Below are 19,412 nucleotides of genomic sequence, written 5' to 3' on the forward strand. Positions count from 1 at the left end.
AAGATCTGTGATGATGAGGAGTTCCTATATTTAAAAGTGAGATATGGGGAACTAGAGGCTCAGCAATTAAGAACATGTACTGTTCTTCCACAGGACCCCAGTTTGCTTCCTAGCACCCATGTCAGCAGTTCACAATCCCCTGTAACTCCAGCTCTAGAGAATCCAATACCCTCTTCTCGTCTCTATAGGCACCTGCAGTCATGTGAACACACATGTGAGCATAATTAAAAATAACATTTAAAAAGTTTAAATGATAAAAGGTAGAGTGGAATGTGGCTTGGTTGTGGAGTGTTTGCCTAGCATGTTCAAGGCTTTGTTTCCTCAGGGAAATAAGACAAAAGAAAGCAACAGTGGACTTGGAAAATGAAGAGGACTACACAGTTGTCTGATGCTTTCCCTTTCCTTAGTTTTTTGCTGAAATATTTTATACCAAATATGAAAATAATGGCAAAACTCAAAAAATTTTACAGCTCTTCTACTGTTTTCTAGAATATTTCCATCAGGAAAAGGAAAGTAATAATAAAATCAGATGTAGAAACGAGGACATGGTAGAACCCAGCTGCAGAGACCTGGTGACCAGCAGGCTAGAGGACAATCCCAAGACTTCATGGCTTCAGGTTGCTGCTGTGTGATTCCCACACTTGGCAAGGCAAGAACAATTGACCAACAACCAGCTGAATGCTGGCTCTTGTTTCTCCAAGGCCATGGCATTTGCAGACACTCTCTCTGGGTTCCCAGAGGGGCTGGGGAGCCTCCAGCATGAGCTGTGACATTTATAACTCCCGCTGGAATTTCCATGTCCCCAGCCCTTGCCTAGCCCAGGGATGAATCATGGCTTCTTAGAATGGTGAAGCCATTTTGGAAACAGCTGCCAAGGAGCAAATGCACTTAAAAATAGCTCTCGCTCCCTGAAAAATGAATTGCTTATTTTAAGAAGAAAGAGTGGCTTGAATCTGTCCTGCTTGCGTCTTTATCTCCTGGGCATAGTGCCAGGGCATCCGAGAAAGGCCTGCCTGTCAGATGGGAATGCCATCTGCAGTACATTGTAGTGCCCACGTTGGGGCTGGCATCTCTGGGCCAAGGCCAAGGGGTGAGGTCTGAATCATCCTCCTGGACCTGCATCCCAGGAGGCCTGGACTGTGGGGTATGAAGTTCTGCTTCCCCAATGGACCTGGCTTGCATTACTTTCTTGTCTTTGTGACCAAACATCCAACAGAGTCCATCGGGGAACAGCTGACAGTGAAGGCATCTATCTACATCAAAGTGATAATCAGGAAGGAGAGACTTGGGTGGGAAGTGGGACCAGGCTATTGCCCACAAGCCCAGTACCCATGATCTTATACCTACCAGCCAGTGTTTAAGTCTAGAAGATTCTACAGTGTCCCTCAAGTAGCACTACCAGGTGAGGACCAAATGTTCAAACACAAGGGGACGCTTCACCTTGAAACACTTTAGACCACTGGTCCCCATTGTGGGTGAGGGGTGGGCACAGTGGCTCAGAATCATGCAGGAGGAAGGCACTAGACTTCGTTCTATTCTTTAGAGGGAAGCTAAGCTCACCTGATACAGATAAATGAGTGATGGTGTCTTGGCGTAATATATCAGGCAAGAGACTCATTTAGCATCAGGTGATCCCCCTCATTGTATTTGTTCTTGCCCTGTGAGGCACTGTAGCCAAGCCACAGTGGCAAGGATAGGCATAAAAGACTGGTGTCAAACCTGCTGTACTGTGTACTGTGCAGTGGTGGAACATCCGGCCTGAACTGGACTGCCAGGACTGCAAAAGGAACTTGGTGTCTTAGAAGGATAGGGAGGGGACAGTGGGACTCAGAAGAGTCAGGGAAGTGAAAAAAAACAAAACAAAACAACAACAAAAAACAACAAAGTGGAAGGAGTCCCGGTAAACTCTGTTTGAGTATCACAGCCAGGCTCCTGCCCTCAGGACCCTGTACAGTGTGTCTGGAATAAACGGCCCATTCTTCAGTGTGGCCTTGGGTTTTCTTGGGCAGGCATGTTCAAAGGCAGGCTCATCCTGAGCTGTGAGACGATATGATGACAGTGTTTGTTCATGTCTTTATAAGGCAAAGACAAGCTCAGTGGGTCAGGGCTCTCAGGGAGCTAACTGGGGTTTGGTCACAGAGACAATCATGTCCCCCTCCCCCTTTTGTCTTCTTTTTCTTTTCTTCACTTTGATCCTTTTCTTGCTTTGCATACTTCCACCTCGCCTCCTCTCTGTTCCCCTTCCTCTTTTTAAACAGGCTTGCATATCTCCCAGCTGGGGTCAGTCAAACTTCACTGTATAGTGAAGGATGACCGCCCTTGAATTCCTCTTGCCTCAGCCTCCCCAAGGTTGAGATTGCAGTCACCACCAGGTCCATTTTATGCAACAATGGGAATGGGACCCAGAGCTTCATGCGTGCTAGACATGTACTCTACCAACGCCACTATCCCCAGACTAGGTGTTTCCTTAATCTTATGCTAATATCTTTGTAAGTGTTAGACCCCCGGAAAACTCAGGCCCCCAGGGTCCCAGCCCAGGACCACGGTCACCCCAATCACCAGGCAGATTTGAAAACTTGCTGCAAACTGCATGAGGCTTTATTGTTGTTTAACAAGCTAACCCCATGTTAGCTTGGGTCTTTCACACACCCGCCTTGGCAGATGGCTAACAAAGACAGCTGGAACTGGCTGCAGAGAGATCTTATAGGGCAGCGTAAGGGGAGTGTCTAGGGGTACACACAGGCTCAGGATTGGTGTGCCTCCAGGCTTGGAGAGCTAGCCCTGTGTTGATTGGCCAACTGGTTGTTATGGCCCATAGGCCCTCCCAGGGTGGTTGCTATGCTCTGCACGTCATTGCTGTGCACTTGTCCATAAAGCACCCCCAGAGCCGTAAAGCATAGCGCTGACAGCTAACTTCTGATTGGTGCCTTGCTACGAGGCAGGCATCTGACTTCTAGTGATTAGGACAAGGTCATGGCAAGCACGTGTTACTGTCATGGCTGCCGAAATGGGGAGCCGTCCCTTCATAAGGAGATGGGGAAGTGACCTGGAAAATAGTCCAATTAAAAGGAACTATGAAGTTTAAGCAAGAGTTAGAAGTGCTTCGCTTACAAAGAACTCAGAGGATCTCTGGCTTTGTGGCATCAGTAGAATTCTGATTTTTTTTTTCTTGTATCTACATTTCTTTCGTGCTGAATTTATTCCTGTGCCATACGTTTTGGTTTCTTCAGTTTCTTCTGGGATATCTTTTTCTTCTGTGCAACCTCCTCTTCTGGCTTTGGAACAATCTGTTCCTTTTCTGTGAGGATCATCTCGATGTGGCAAGGGGAGCTCGTGTATGGGTTAATCCAGCTCTGAGCTCTGTAAATTTGTGGATATATCTTAGGTGCTTTGTTCACCTGGATGTGTTCAATGACCAGAGAATCTACGTCTAGACACTTAAGCTCAGCATTACTCTCTGCATTTTTAAGCACGTGCAGCAAAAATTCAGCATTCTTCTTCGGCCACCGACCCTGTGTCCAGCCCCACTGTTTGGCTTGGGCGCACCTGCCGACTCCACCATTGTATCGCCGGAATGGCGCACATTGCTTCTTCAATGTGACATCTTTCAGGTATTTGGTGGCTTTTTGGATATGCATACCCTTGATGACTTGGGCAGTTTCATGGGTATTCTTAAAGTGAACCCGGAGATTTGAATCTCTTGACTTGCATGATTTTGTAGGATTTTCTGGATTGAGAGAGTAGCGAACCATCTTCACAGGTTACCTCAGGTCCCTTACAGGAAGAGCGAATTCTGATGGTTTTAAAACAAAGAGACCATTCGCACACCCACAGGCAGTGATGTGAGAAGTCCACAGAAGGGGTTCAGAAGCAGAGGGAGCACTGTGGGAGGGTCCCTGTGGCCTGGGGCCAGAATTAGCACCTTCAGGCTCCACTCAGAAAACCATGGTTTAAGAAGTGCGAGTTTTCCTTCCCTCTTTTCACTTATGAAGTAAGAACCACAGCTGCCAAGGGCAGAGCAGCCCCAGTTCAGGGCACCATGTGTGCTCTTTGATGTCACACCCTGCACTCTGGACTCTGGCTTCTTCCTAGGCCAGGCTTAGCTTGCTGCAACGATGACATCCTTCTTACCCTTGTGTGTTTCACTGTGTGACTTGGCCTGGACACTTACTCACCAAGAGCTCTGTGAAGACAACAGGACACTGGGACCATTGAGGACTTGATTGTCACAATCAGCTGGTGGTTCTGTTCTTTCTTTGGGGGCAGTAATGACTTGGTCCCCTCCCTGGTGGATGATTTCTCTGGGGAGGTCCCTGTCCCATTATATTTACAGACACTTAGCATAGTGACTGCTGTTTTCTTTACTAAGACATGAACTAAAATTAGACCTGGAACACTGGAATGGGGAATTATTGAATGAGTTCTAAGGAATTACAAGCACACGTGTCTGCTAGCCTAATGAGCAGGCAGTCTGCTTATACAGACACTCAAAGACTTACTTAGCCATCCCTGACTGCATGAATAGAATACACTTCTCCACTGGGAAGTCCACTGCCAGAACTTTTTCATTGAGTGACCTAAGGCAGAAAACACATTTCAATTTGGGATACAGAAAAAACAAACAAACAAACAAAACAATGACCTAGGGTGTGGATCAACTGGTGGCTTGCCTAGCATGTCCAATGTCCAAGGCAAGGGGTCCCAACTCCAGCACACACGCACAAAAAACAAGTCCAAAAAAATAAAAAAGAGACACGGGGCTGGAGGAGTGGCTCAGCAGTTAAGGTTAAGGGTACTGTCTGCTCTGGCAGAGGATCTAGGTTCAGTTCCTAGATCCACATGGTGATTGATTCCCTTGAGACTGCTGTGCCTCAAGGTTGATCCCTCTGCAGAAGCCCTTATTTGACATCTTTGGAGTCTTGAATGAGAACAAGAAGCCAGGGGGCTGGAGAGCTGGCTGAGCAGTCAAGAGTGTCTGCCATGCAACCGTGAAGATTGGAATTTGAATCCTGGCACCTGCATAACAAGATGAACATTCCTGCATACCTGAAACCCAGGCTCTAAAGTAGGTGGAGACTGGAGGATCTCTTGAGATTGCCCGCTAACAAAACAATTGAGAAAACATAGGCTACAGGGTTTAAGGAGAGTCCCTGCCTCAAAGGAATAAATGGAGAGTGACAGAGGGGACACCCAGTGTCTTTTTATCACCTCTGTTTGTATGCACTCACATACAGACACATGGCTATGGGAGCAAGCCAAGCAAATAAATAAATAAAATAAATAAATAAATAAGAGAAGTTGAATATTTTCAAGTAGGGAAAAACATCAAAATGCTGTCACATTGACAGAAAAGGAAAGTAAGAGATGAAAGGAGAGAGAAAGAGAAAAAAGCGAGGAGGGGAGGATTGGAAGGGAAGGAACAGAAAGTGAAAGAGAAGGGAAAGGGGAGGAGAGATGGGAGGTCTGAGCGGAGAGGAAAGGGAAAAAGAATAGAGGAGGGAGGAGGGAGGAGGCCCCTGGCGGGGGTTCAAGTTCAGGAACACTAATAAGGAGCAGATTGGAAGGCTTCATGCCGTTTACATTTGTAAACGCCCCATAATCACTTGTCAAACACAAGACTCTCTCCCCAAAGCCAAGTTTTGCACATTTCCTAAACACATTTCTTTTTCTGGAGATGAATAGGGACTGTGGACAGGTGTGGAGTTTTGATAACTCTGCAGACTGTTCTAAAGCTTTTTATTTGTTGCCAAACATCAATCTGTCCAAGTTGGAGTTTGTTTTTCCTTTTTTTTTTTCTTACAAAACCTGAAATTTGAGGTGAAATGTTTCCTGTCTTGGGATCCTACTCCCTCAGTCTTCCTCCACCACAGCCTCCTCTCCTTGTTTTTCTTTTAGCTGTGTTTATTTGTTGCTTTGTTTTGTTTTGACACAGTGTCTCCCTAAGTGGCCTAGGTTGGCCCCTAACTCAGGATTTTCCTGTCTCAGCCTTCCCAGTTCTGGGACCATGGGTGTGAGCCACAGTGTTGCCCTTTGCTTCCTCCTCTGGATACACTTTACCAGTCATCCTTGCTTTCTGTGCAAACTAAAGCACAGGTGGGTGGGAAAATCACTCCTGAAGCCACTGTCCTTGGCCTAGGGGAGGAAGGTGAAAGACAAAGTGAGAAGTGAGTGTGCCACACATCCCGTGTGCCTCAGCATCAGCCTGGAGGGTGTGCCTGTGGGTGCAAGGATGGGGTCACATGTGCCAAGTAACCACAGGCAAAACAGGCATCCAGGAAGCCAGGGTGTGACACAGAGGCAACTCCTGAAATGAAGTCGTGGACCTGGGAACACTGTTTGAACTGTCTCACTAGGGACCTGGGGCTCAGTAAATTACACCTGGAGCAAGGCCAGATAGTTCCCTCTGGGATTGCCACTCACCTTCCTGCTGCTCTCACCTCTTGAGACCCTTTGGGGTGCTTAGCTCCCCTCTTAATCTCCTTTCTTGATTTTCTCCCTGCCCCCCTATGCTTTTAACACAAACCTCTGCAGTTTCTCTACTTTAGGACAACTTCCCAAATGGCTCTTTGCAACCTTCCTTGTGGCTGTCACAGATCTTAATGCAATTCTGAGCCCATCTCTCCCCTCACTAGTGTCAGCCTTAAGAGGAAGATGCCATTGAGTGACACAGTGATGATGCATACTTTCACACATTTATCAAACATCTCAGAGAGTACAATGCCAGGCATGAACTCTGATGTACACTAGGGGTCTGGGGAGATCATGACATGATCATATGGACCCATTAGTAACTACACATAAACCTCTCTGCTGAGAGTTGTCGATACTATGGGTGGCTATGTGTGTGCAGAGGGGCCAAGGGTATATGGTAACTCTCCATATTTTCTACTTGAAGCTAAAACTTCTTTGAAAAAGTAAATCTGTTAAAAACCTCAATTGGTGGTTTCCCATTGCATCATTGGTGCCAGTGCCAGTGAGGATGAGGTTCCGGGTCAAAGGTATCCAGCTTCCTCTGCTTGGAATGTTGTGTTCTTCCTCCTTGGCTCAGCCTGAAGCTTTCCCTGCTTCTGGACTGGACCTGGAAGGGCCTCTCCATAAAGATTTCAGAACTGGGTGAGGGGAGTGGTTTGGTGGTTAATGCATAAGGTTGAGTGAGGACCTGAGTCTAGGACCCTGGCACCACATAAAGCCAGACATGGTAACACCACTCCGTAATCCCAGCGCTCTTAAGGATAAATAGAAAGTGGAGACCGGAGAACCCTTGAAAAGTCAAAGGCCAGCTAGCCTGGGATGTATAGCAGTGAAACAAGAGATCCTACCTCAGACAAGGTGGAGAGTGAGGACCAACACCCAAGGCTGTCCTCTGACCCCCACATGTATGCTGTGGCATCCCCTACATGCATACACATATCATATGCACATAAAGAGAGGCGAGGCGGGGAGGAGGAAGGGGAGGAGAGAGAAAGGGAGGGAGAGAGGGAAGAAGGGAGGGAAGGAGGGAGGGAGAGAGGGAGGGAGGGAGGGAGAGAGGAAGGAAAAAAGAGATAGACAGACAGACATGGAGAGACTTCAGAATCAACCAAACTACACACAGTGCAATTAACTGTTGCATGTCTGTCTTCCATCCTGATGGCTGTTTCCAGCACTTTATGCAGAGACATTGAGTAGGCAGGTGAGGAATACCCGAACAAAGCAGCTTGATAGTCACAAAGAATGGCCACATTAATTTCCTATTTAATCCAGTCAGTCACACTCGGAAGGCAGGCTTATTTACTTCCTTTTATAAAGAAAGCTGAGACACGGGAATGCTAAGTGAGGCTGTGGAAGGTGGGGAGCCAGGATTAAAGTCTGTGTATGTCAAATTCAACTTGAAAAATCCCTCCCACTAAGCAGCAGTGTCAATCTCCACCATTCAGAGTTCATCTGGCACTTGAATACATTTTACACACTGGTACTGAAGCTTCTGTGGGTGGTCGGGCAGGGAATGACGAGGCAAGCTATTAGCCAGGACACCCGGCAAAGTGTCCACATCTTCCATGCAAGCCTTGGGCACTTTACTACGAAGGTATGCCCATAAACACAAAGTGTGCACACACATGAGTGGAGACACATGGTGTACTGGCTTGTGGTTTTTAATCTATAAAGATATCATAAACATCCTGTGGATTCGCAGTTGGCTTGCAGATTTTGCTAAGCACACTCCACGTGGCAGGGACCCCTTCTTCACAAGGTAAAAAATGATAGTCTGCATGTATTTAGACATTACTGGGGAGGGAGGGGATGGGTGGAGCCCTCACCCCACCCAAGGGTTCAAGCAGAGGCCAGAGCAGCAGCAGCCTTGCAAGGGGCCTTTATGGAGGTGGATTACAGCCAATGAAAGCTATCCATAGTGACAATGTAACCATCCGCCAGAGTAAAGACATTCCGAGGAGAGACAATGTGCTCCCCATGTGTCTATCTGTTAAGACAATGCCTACCTCCAAAGAGATAGAATTTTCCCAGCAATATTCATGTTGGAAAAGGAAAAGGGTGAAGCCTAGTGCCAGCTAGAAGGAGGATTTTTCTCCCAGGAAGAGAGGTCACACAGTTCTGACAACCTAACAGACCACTTTGTACAACTGACTGGAGCTGAGAGGGTAATGGGACTGATAGTGACTGACAGGACCACACCTTGACCAGAACTGCTTAGCTTAAGTATACTTTTCTTTATTTAATGTTAAACCTCTTTCAGGGCCCTTAAGAAGAACTTGTGTCTTTGAACCTGTTTGTCTCTCTTGCCAATAAGACCACTGCATAGATATCTTGTTTTTATGATTGCTCTTCTGCCCTGGGCAGCTGTTTTGCTCAGGTGCCTAGCCCTCGAGAAAACACCAGAGTGGGCAGGGGAGGTGACTTATTTTGTCTCCTTGGCTTCTTGAGGGCTTCCCTGCAAAGTCACATTCTGACTCCGACCTTTAGCCACTCCTTCCTTAATGCTAAAATGTAAAAAAAAATTAGGACTGCCAAAGAAATGCCTTAGTTCTCACGAATCTGAAAGAGTCATGTTGAAACAAATTATCCTAAATTAGTGGCTTAAATGAAAATATGTTTAATTTAAGCATCTCATAGCTTTTCTATGAATACAAGGGTAGACTAGCCACAGTCTCTGATTCTTTCATGAAGTTTCAGCTACACTATCTGCTGAACTCTGGTTTCATCTGGGCAGGAAGTAGGGTTATTCCAACCCATCATTTTCTCACTGAAACCCGGCTCCTAGAGCAGAAATGATGTGATTGTCAGCCGGCCCTGAAATCCAACCACACAAGCCTCTCCACAGGGCTAACAGGTCATATGGCTTGATCCAGGTCAGTCATCCAAGCAAAGACAAGAATCACACAGAAAAAGGAGCCACAGTATATTTACAACTGGAGCCAGGAAGTGACAGTAAGTCTTTTCACCAGATTCCATTCATTAGAAGTCCCTAAATACAATCTTCCTTCTAGGGGAGAGGTTGCTTAGGGAGTTCCAGGTAAGTGCATAGGCACTAGGGGTTAGGGTTGTACACTAATGATGGAGGTGTAGACATTAGGAGGTCTGGGTGTGTACACTAGTGAGTGGGTATGGAAGCAAGTGTGGACATTAGGGGCATGGGAATGGAGATACGCGGGTGATGGTCTGCAGGGCTATCTTGGGGTGCACCTACCAATTCCTCCTTTAGTTGAGAGATGTCTGTTTTCTGCATCAGGCTTTCCAGAGACGAAGGTGGACAGGCAGCATAAGTTCTGACGTTTGTGTGTGTGCGCGTGTGAGTGTGCACACAAAGTATGTGATAGTCAGAGAACAACCTCAGGTGTTGGCCCTCAGGTGCCTTCTATCCTTTGAGGTAGGGTCTTTTGTTGAACTGGGACTTCAAGTAGGCTAAGCTATCTGGACCCCGCACCTCAGTGATTCCCCCATCTTTGCCTCCCATCTTGCCATTGCTGGAATTATAGGCAAGTGCCACCACACCTAGTTTTTTATGTAGGTCCTGGGGATCTGAACTTAGGTCCTCACATTGGCAAGTCAATCGCTTTACTAACTGAGCCATCTCCTAGACCAACGAGTTCTATACTCATCATGCCGTCCTATTGGCCTAATAACAGGAGGCTGGCCTTTTGTAGCTCACCACTTTCAATGAGCACAGACAATAGCTTAAACTAGTCTGCCACCGTTATATCCCACACATTGTCTCAGCTTCTAATATTGGCTGGATCTCTAGCTAACCAACCCCAGATTCCCATTTGTCTTGGCCTCTATTCCCACAGCCACTTCTGATGCTAACTGTAGCCTGCCTTATGCTTCAACTGAAGAGGGCTGACTTAGCAAGGCGAGACAGTCACTTGTTAGGTCTGAGGATTTCCAGGAATGCCAGAGACACGCTCATTGGGTGAAAGGCCCAACACAGCACAGGACTGACCTCCTGGAAACCCAATTGCCATCAGCCCAGTTTCCACCTGCTCCTGGAAATCCTGCTGTGCCCACCTGTGTGGGTGGAAAAAGCATGGCCTCACTGAGGTAACTGGCTTGAAATGCTTTCAGGACATTTCATCTGTTGGTTTTAAGAGAAGGCCCTATCAGATGGTAAGCTGATAGATAGAGAAATCTCATTTGTAGAGTGAAGGTCTGCATATTTGTGGGATGCTAAGTGTTTAATGTATCCCACCTCTGTTAGGACAGGTCACCTGGTACCCACAGCACCTCACTGGACTCTTTGGGTGGAAATTAACAAAGAGAATGGTCAACTGAACCTTACTGAAGGAATCAAGACGGACAGAAGGAAGCCTTCTGGGGTAACCATGTGTCCCAATTCTCTCAACAAGGTTAGTCACTCACCTCCCACCTGACTGTCATCCCAACATGCCCACGATCACTGAAAATAATGAAAGATTTAAATCCAGTCAGCTTAGAGCCTTATTTTGTACGTGACTTCACAGGGAACTTAGCAGTTCAACTTTGCTAAAGTGATGAGCATGCTTAAGCCCTAATTAAATTTCAGATAGCTAACTATGGACACTCAGGGAAAACACACACACACATACACACACACACACACACACACACACACACTCCATGCCAGGCAAGCTGGGTCTCAGAGTAATCTCCTTAGAGCAACTCCCAGAGTTGTGTATTGGGGTGCTCCCCCGAACTATGTCTTGGGGTGACCCCTCAGAGCTTGGCTTCAGAGCTCCATCACCTCATGTAGACCTGAGCTATTCAAACCCTATTTGGAACAGGAAAAAATGTTCTGGGAAACAGATCCTTGGACTCTCTAGGACTACTAGAAGACCACCTAGGGCAGCCAGCATCCATACAACCAGCTTTCCAAAGCATGCAACAACCTCCTCAGCTGCCCTGGAGCACCACAGGAGGCAATCTGTGTGGCAGGTAATATCAGGAGGCCAGAAAGGCCTGTACAGGACTTAACGTTGTTTTCTTTTTCACCCATCGCCAATCTCAGACTTACACCTTCCTTCTATTAGAGTTCCATAGATGTTGTCCAATTGGGAACTGTATGTACTGGTTAGTTGGGAGAGGCAAGGGAGAGCAGACTGTGAGTGCTACCACACAGAGACATCCTTTCAGATGAAGCTTGACTAAAAATCATCTTCTGTTGAAGTTCAAATGTGAAATGACCCCCATAGGCTCATTTTTTTTTTTTTTGACACTTGGTTCCCCAGCTGGTGGCACTGTTTTGGAAGCCTGTGCAACCTTCAGGAAGTAGATTCCTACTAAAGGAAGTGGGTCACTGGGGGTGGACCTTGAGGTTTTATAATACAGACCCACTTCCTGACCTCTTTCTGGTTCCTGACTCTTGATGCAATGTGGCCAGCCATCCCACTCCTGCCATTATAACTAACGACCATAATGAACTATGTTTCCTTGAACTGGGAACTAAAATAAGCCTTTCTTTCAATATGAGCAACAGGTAAAATGACTGTGATATCTTCCTTAATGATTCCCTATCCTTTATGATATACACGCCACAAAGTTAGTCTATTTTCTAGACACAGTTTCCTAAAATGTGTAGTATTGCTGTGCCTCTTAGTTGTCAAATTGACACATCCCATAGTTACCTGAGGGAGTCTCAGTTGGGTGACTGTCTTGATGAGAATGGCCTATGGGCATGTCTAAGGGGCATTTTCTTGATTGGCTGATGTAGGAGGGCCTAGTTCACTGTGGGTAGTGGTACTCCTGGGCAAGTGGTTATTTTTTGTATAAGAAAACAGGCTGGGAAAGTCAGGGAAGCAAGTAGTTCTTGCCCTGACTTCCCTCAGTGCTGGATTCCAGTCCGGAAGTATAAACCAAATAAAATTTCCTCCTCGAGTTGGTTTTGGCTATGATATTTATCACAGCAATGGAAATCAAATGAGGGCACTACCATGGTTCCCTTTGTCTTACAGGAATGGGTATTTCATGACTTCTCCTTCTGGCCCCTCATCTGTAACAGCTGTTGGACTGATGACCACTAATGCCTACCACTATTTCAAAACACCTACGAATTCACATGAAAGCTTATGGTCATCATCCTTGTACAAAAACAGGAGATGGAACAGTGATTCTCTGAATGAACCTGAGGTCTCTAATTGAAGTTATTAACTATAATAGGGACAAATGATATCCTCAAAGGAAATCATGGCTTTCTGCTTCTCTCAAGCATGGTAATCCTACCAGAAGCCTTAATACTTTCCTGTGGCTTCCTCCTTGAACGGTGTGAGGAGTTACGGGCTCATTTCCCTCATCCCACCTTGTTGATGGCATTATTCATTGTGTATTTAGCATCTAAATTAAATGAATGCGTTATCACTGGCAAGCACATTTGTTTTACATCTCAGGCAACATACTGTGGCATTAGCATTTATAAAACATAAATAGTGGTGACATTCCTGTTCATTTTGTTGAGTTCAGGAAGGAGGCAAAGGAAATGAGATGGGGTTGTCAGGCACGGTCTGGCTCCGTAGCTGCCTGGCTGCCAGCAGCAAGACCACCTGCCACCTTGGGTGTGCTAGAACCCTGATATTATGAATCCAATGGTGGAGTTTAATAAGAGGGCAGAGACATTTGCAGTCAGGAGCCTTCACATTGGCTACGAAGGCTGCCACAGAGTTATGCTCTGTGTAATATAATACAGTGGAAAAGGGGTTCCAGGACTTGGATTTAAGTCCTTGTTCATCATTCTATACCAGGTCTACTTTCAAGACTTCCAGAGATGACTCAGCCAGCAAATATATTCACTTTGCAAATGTGAGACCTGAACTTGACCTTCAGAGTCCATGTTTTGTTTTGTTTTTTAAAGCTAGACCTGCCAACATACATTTGCAATCCCAATTCTGGGGAGGTAGAGACATATGGATCCCTGGGACTTGCTGGCCAGCTAGTCTAGTTTGCTTGGTGAGTTTCAAGCCAATGAGAGACCCTGCCTCAAAAACAAGGTGATTAGAGCCTGAGAAACAACAGCTAGAGTTGACCTCTGCTTATGATATACCCATGCATGCACATGTGTGCACAATCGAGTACACACACACACACACACACACACACACACACACACACACACACACCACACAAATACAGTGGAAAGGGGAATTCCAGCACTCATATTTAAGTCCTTACACACCATTGTGTGTAATGTCTACTGCTAGTCTCTCTTCAAAGACATTGAACACTGAATTTAAGATGGTGGAATTCATTTTTCTTCTAACTGCCATTTGTCTGGTTCTGGTATCTGTTTTCCAGCTATGAATGAAGCCGGGTATCTACTAAAGAAGCTGGGAATCAGTAGGATGGGATAGGCCGGGGTAGGGAGATCTATAAATTATAGCCACCTCACCCATTCTGTCAGGTTCACTCTTTGGGGCCTTGAAGGCCACACCAGGACAATGATGAAAAGCAGGTATCCAGGAGTGCGGCTGTGTAAGCCCGTGCTTTTCCCTTGCCCTGCTGTCATATGGTCCCCTCCTGGAAGGGAAGGACAGTGGAGCATGCATGTGATTTATCACAGGTGTCAAGTCTGAAGAACCACACACAAGGCTGTGGAGCCATGGCTCCTGCAACTCTGCTTCTTTGCTGATGTGGATCTAGTGATGGAGTAGCAGGCTGTCTATTCACACCCCCCCTGACGGATACACACATTCCAGAGATCATTTGGAGAGTAAGCATCGATGAGGAAATCATTAACAGGCCTGGGACCTTCTGGGGTGGACTGTGGGGGATCTCCCAGTCCATCTTTTAAGTTCACTTAGAACCAGTTCTTCAGCTTCTGTGATGAAGGGGCCACCCAGCCTTGTATGGACTGGGATGCTTCATCCCTGAGAAGAAGATGCCTTCATGTCTTGGTGAGGAAAGAAAAGAGGCACTGATGACTAAGGAACCCCAGTCCATGAGATTCAAGCTCTCAACTCTATCGCTGTTATCTGATTTCTGCTTTGCCAGCATCTTCCATGAAGCCTTGGTAACAGTGTCTGCTCACATACCATAGAGGGGCTAACTCCTACAAAAGGGAAAGACATATTTGTCCCTGAAAGCAGGGAGTACAGGATGCAAGAAGCTGTGGCGTGTCCCTACCCTGCTGTCCCTGATGGACACAATCTGTTGTGAAAGTGAGATGACACAGCTTGCCCAAAGGAGCATTTTACTAAAACTCAAACCTGTGGCATAACATTCTATTCTCTGAGTATGCTCATGTAGTAGATCCACTTATGGTCTGGAAGCCAGAATGCAAAGGCATCTTACAGAGGAGGGAAGAATGAGAGGCTGAGGTTTCCCCAGAGAAAGCAAAGCAGTGACTGATCATGGAGTCTGGCTGGAACCTCAGCCCCACACCATGGGTACCAAGGGCGCCTGCCCCTTTATTCAGGGGCATCACAAGAGACTCTTAGCCTGGACTTGGGCTCCTGAAAGTGTTCATTATTTTATCCTCTGAGACTTTCTGTAAGGGAAAGAGAGGTACAGGCACTAAAAGGGGAGGACAGGAAGGTGGAATTAGGAAGAAAGCGATGTCAAAGTATAATGCACTGTGATGGTTCCTTCTGAGTCTATGGGACTCTGGCCACTGTGGAAAACCATGTCAGTGCCTCAAAAAGTGGATCAGCATTTCTACAGGATCCCACAGGCCACATCTGGGTCTTCATCTTCCAAAGCAGGAAGGAGGGACTCAATCTATATACCTAAGTTCCCAGAAGTGTGGTTCCTAGGAGTACCATGGTAGATGCAACCCACTGGTCCAGCAGACAACAGCACAGTGTAAGTGAGATGTCATTGGTATATATGGTGGAATATTATTCAACCATAAAGATCCCTGGTGGATAGATGAAATATAAAAATGTCATCATGCTAAATGATGAAGCCAGACAGAAAGACAGATTCTCTCTCTCTCTCTCTCTCTCTCTCTCTCTCTCTCTCTCTCTCTCTCTCTCTCACACACACACCACACACACACACACACACACACACATCACACACAGAGAGAGAGAGAGAGAGAGAGAGAGAGAGAGAGAGAGAGAGAGAGAGAACGAACCATAGACCCAAATCAAATCATAAGGGTTTCTTGCTCCAGTCATGGCAACTCTTAACAAAAATCTCACATACAGCCCAACTTGGCTGGTGCCTGGCACAGAGACTGACAGGTATTAATATTAATACACTATTTTTCTGGCTTCTTAACTATCATTATTTATTTTATTTGTTATCATTTGTGTGGGGGGTAGCATTATTTTGAGACATGATATCTCTCTTTTTTTTTTTTTTTCTGTTGATGAGTTGTGTAGTTCAGGCTAATGAACCATGAGCTCCTGGAACATTCTTCTAGCTCCCTCATGTCTCTCACTTTAGGAGTGCTGGGATTACAGATGTGCACCACTGCAACTGGTCTTTTTGCTTTATTTTGTTGTTGCTTTGTTTTTCAAGGCAAGGTTTCTCTGTATAGCACTAGCTGTCCTCGAACTCACTCTGTAGGCCAGGCTGGCCTTGAATTCAGCAATCTGTATGCCTCTGCCTCCTGCGTGCTGGGATTAAAGGCCAGCTGCATATGGCCTTTTTATACAGGTTCCTGGGGATTGAACTTGGGTCTTCAGGCTTGTGTGGCAACTGGATTATTGTTTTTATGTAGAAGGTGAACTGCATTTGATTTTTTATGCATAGAATACTCATTGAAAAGTAAATTGCCCATTAAAAATAAGTTTGGTTATTAGATCAAAACTAGACAATCTAAATGAGCAAAAAGAAAGAGCCAATACCATCTAAAGCCTGATTAAGCAATCATAACCATTGTAATATTTGGTATCATTCTCAATTTTATCTACTATTTATGTATCTAGAAAATAAAATCATAATTTGTATTGTTTTACAATTGATTTTTCCCCCAGTTAAGCTTATTCATTCAGCAATCATTTGTTGAGCAATTGCCATGTCAAGTTTTCCAGGCAAAAAGAACAGAAAATGCAAAGGCCCTGGGGCAAGTGACAGCATTATAAATATCTTTTCACATTTCAGTGCATTTAGAAGCTTTTTCTATTTCAGCCCTTTAGAGTCAACACTTTATTCCCCTTTACAGTTGCAGCATAATTTCACTAGTCTCTTACTTGGAGACATTCGGGTTGTTCCCAAGTTTATCTTGTCACGAACAATATGGCGTGGAAATTCTTGTTTACAAACCCTTAGTCACACCACTGTTTTGCTGGTTTACTGAGTGTGGAGCAGCACACCCGGCAGATGGTCAGAGCTCCCACCATGCTTGTAGAGTAAGTAAATAAACCAGTGATCGGCACCCTATTTCTAGAAAACACTAGGAGTGGAATTACTCACAGTCCCTGTAATGCAACTCTGCTCTAAAAGCTATATGCATACTAATATGTATTACCCTCCATCTATCCTAAAAAGTGCCTATTGCATGAGTAGGGATGAGAGGCATGAAGTGACTGAGCACCTTGCTCGAAGTCACATGGCTAGTAGGTAGCAAGTGACTTCAAACTCCAGTTGTCCACCCTAGAGGCTGTGCTCAAGCATTCATTCAACCTACTCCCTGCATGGTACAGGGGCCTGGGATGATCTAGCCCCTAGGGACTTACCTCAGTGACCTACCTCCTCTAACTAGTGCTAGACTTACTTCCCAACAGTACCATCAAATTATGACTCCAAAGGGGATGAGTCCATTGGTTAGGTCAGAGTCTCACAAGCCAATCATATCAGTGATTGGATCCACCAGCTGGAGACCAACGCTGAAGAGAAGAGCCTTGGGAGTACAGGGGAGACATTCAAACCATAACACTTCCCAGTCAGTGAAGTCCAGGAGCTCTGAGTGGTGAGACTCAGTCTCTTCCAGGATTCTTTGCAGTTCCTCAGGGTCCAGTGGGTTATGATTCCTAATATAAGTTGTCTGCCACCACCTGTGAAATATGCAATATGGACCAGACTAAGTACAACATGATAAAGCTTCCATTCACAGCAACTCTCCAGACTGGCAGGCCAGAGGTACTGTGGGAGAGGTTCCTGGATCAGCCATGGACCCAGTTTCTATGATAGGATAGCTTGAAACTAGTTAATATCTAAAGAAAGTTTAATTATTAAGAAAGGTTTAATTAGGTGGGCTGTAATGGTGCACACCTTTAACCCCAGCACTCGGGAGGCAGAGGCAGGCAGATCTCTGTGAGTTTGAGGCCAGCCTGGTCTCAAGAGCAAGTGCCAGGATAGGCTTCAAAGCTACACAGAGAAACACAGTCTCAAAAAACCAAAAAAAAAAAAAAAGGTTTAATTAAAGATGGGCTTGTAAATTAACATTGGACATCAAGTTGTCTGTTCTTTTCCAGAAACGGCAATCTCTCCAGAGTCAGATGTCAAAGCTTCAGAACACAAAAGATGGAAGACATGGTAGGCACACAGGACTGCCCAGACTTTGTTGTCTACTCTGATTTTCGGACAATGGGTGTCATGACTTTCTCCACAAACCAAAGGCTCCCTGGCCTGAACTTCTTGTTCCTATGACAGTGTAATAGTTTCTTACCAACTGCCTTCAGTCAGCTCCAGGATGAGCAGCCTCACTGAAGGCCTGAACTAGCAGGGAGGACCATCAAGTTCATCTCAGTGTCACCATGCTTAGATGAGATGCCAGTCTGAAAACTTGGTGACTGGATCCGTATCACAAACCAAATCTCTAACTTGGAAGACTAAGCAGCCATTGATTGGCTTATTGCTTATTATCTGGAGTCCCTAACTTCCTTCTTTTTTTTAACAAACAAAATAAATATTCAAAAGTTATTTGCAAAGTATGCATTATGCAAATCCAGTGGCTGTGTTTCAAGAAGTATATTTAAGAAGCAGAATAAGCCCTTCAATTGGCAGTGCTTCTAGGTACAGTACTGTTAGCTTTGCTGGAAGATCCAAATGCTATCATTGTTCAAATGCTGTGCCGTCAGGCTTGCATATTAACTGAAAGGAATGTGAACAGATGATATAGGAGCATAGGAAGCATGTCTTCATAGAATATTTGCCATCGCAACGGAGCTCACTAATGACCCAGCTACAACCCTAATTCACCTTAATCCTAATTCACCTTAACTCTAACCCTAACCCACCTTAACTCTAGGCCACCCTACTCCTGGTCCCTCTGTTTCCTTCCAGCTGACACTCAGCCATGGGGCCATTGTTCCGTATTTTTTCCCTTACAGCAGCATTGATTTCTAGGTCCTAGTTCTCAGAACTTCTCACATTGCTAGCTGATTGGCTAGATGACTGGCTCCATCCTTGGTGGTTTAAGACAATTTCATTTCTTGTCTGTGAAGAATACACCCATGAGGAGAGAGACAGTTGAAGGGAAAGGACCAAAATTCAGTGTCTATAAACTAGAAATGAGATGATTTATGTATTCACATCAGGACACCTATTTTGAATATCATTAACATTTTAACGCCATCGTACAACTACATGCATCAACTCAACAATCACTCAACAGCGATCTGATTGGATTTTCTCTTACTAGAGCACTGTACTAGAAGCCCTTGGGGGATCTGGGGATATGCAAGGAAGAAAATGATAGTTCCCCTCTTGCTCTGAGTCTTATGAAATGCCAGGCTTAGTTCCAGTGTTGGTTTGAGAGGGTCAGCTGGAGCTGGCCTCTGATGACCATTGTCTTGAGTAGCTGCTGACCCTGCTGTAGAGCAAGCTGATGCCGTGTGCCAAGTTATATGGGGTGATGTGTCTCCTTGCTAGGAATACAAATGCATCTCTCACTTTGGCTGTCGTTTTGGACTTCTTTGCTAATAAATATTCAAAATCCTGAATCAGGATATGCTCTGTAGCATCTTCCTAGTTGTATGGGTCTTAGGAGATGTTAGAAGCTGAGATACTCAATGTGGGGTGCAGATACATAAAGATGGAAAAGAGCAAGAAGGCCTGTGGGTCAG

At 45.5% G+C, this 19,412-nt stretch overlaps 1 protein-coding gene and 1 long non-coding RNA gene across 3 annotated transcripts; one reads left to right on the forward strand and one right to left on the reverse strand.

Annotated features, from left to right (window-relative positions):
• Window positions 1–3,194: 3,194 nt before the first annotated feature.
• Window positions 3,195–4,131, reverse strand: LOC107977258 (60S ribosomal protein L17-like). The gene has a single exon (XM_035441469.1). The coding sequence runs from the start codon at window positions 3,750–3,752 to the stop codon at window positions 3,198–3,200; it is 555 nt and encodes a 184-aa protein (XP_035297360.1). The 5' UTR covers window positions 3,753–4,131; the 3' UTR covers window positions 3,195–3,197.
• A 4,042-nt stretch (window positions 4,132–8,173) lies between these two features.
• LOC118237901 lies at window positions 8,174–19,183 on the forward strand. 2 transcript variants are annotated; one of them, XR_004768887.1, is made up of 4 exons: window positions 8,174–8,230; window positions 10,691–10,838; window positions 14,018–15,258; window positions 17,820–19,183. It is a non-coding gene; the product is annotated as an uncharacterized LOC118237901 (long non-coding RNA). The 2 variants fall into 2 exon arrangements; XR_004768888.1 differs by lacking the exon at window positions 8,174–8,230 and adding an exon at window positions 9,214–9,423.
• Window positions 19,184–19,412: the final 229 nt, after the last annotated feature.

This window comes from Cricetulus griseus, chromosome 3 (genome assembly GCF_003668045.3).
Source record: "Cricetulus griseus strain 17A/GY chromosome 3, alternate assembly CriGri-PICRH-1.0, whole genome shotgun sequence".
Taxonomy (NCBI): Eukaryota; Metazoa; Chordata; class Mammalia; order Rodentia; family Cricetidae; genus Cricetulus; species Cricetulus griseus.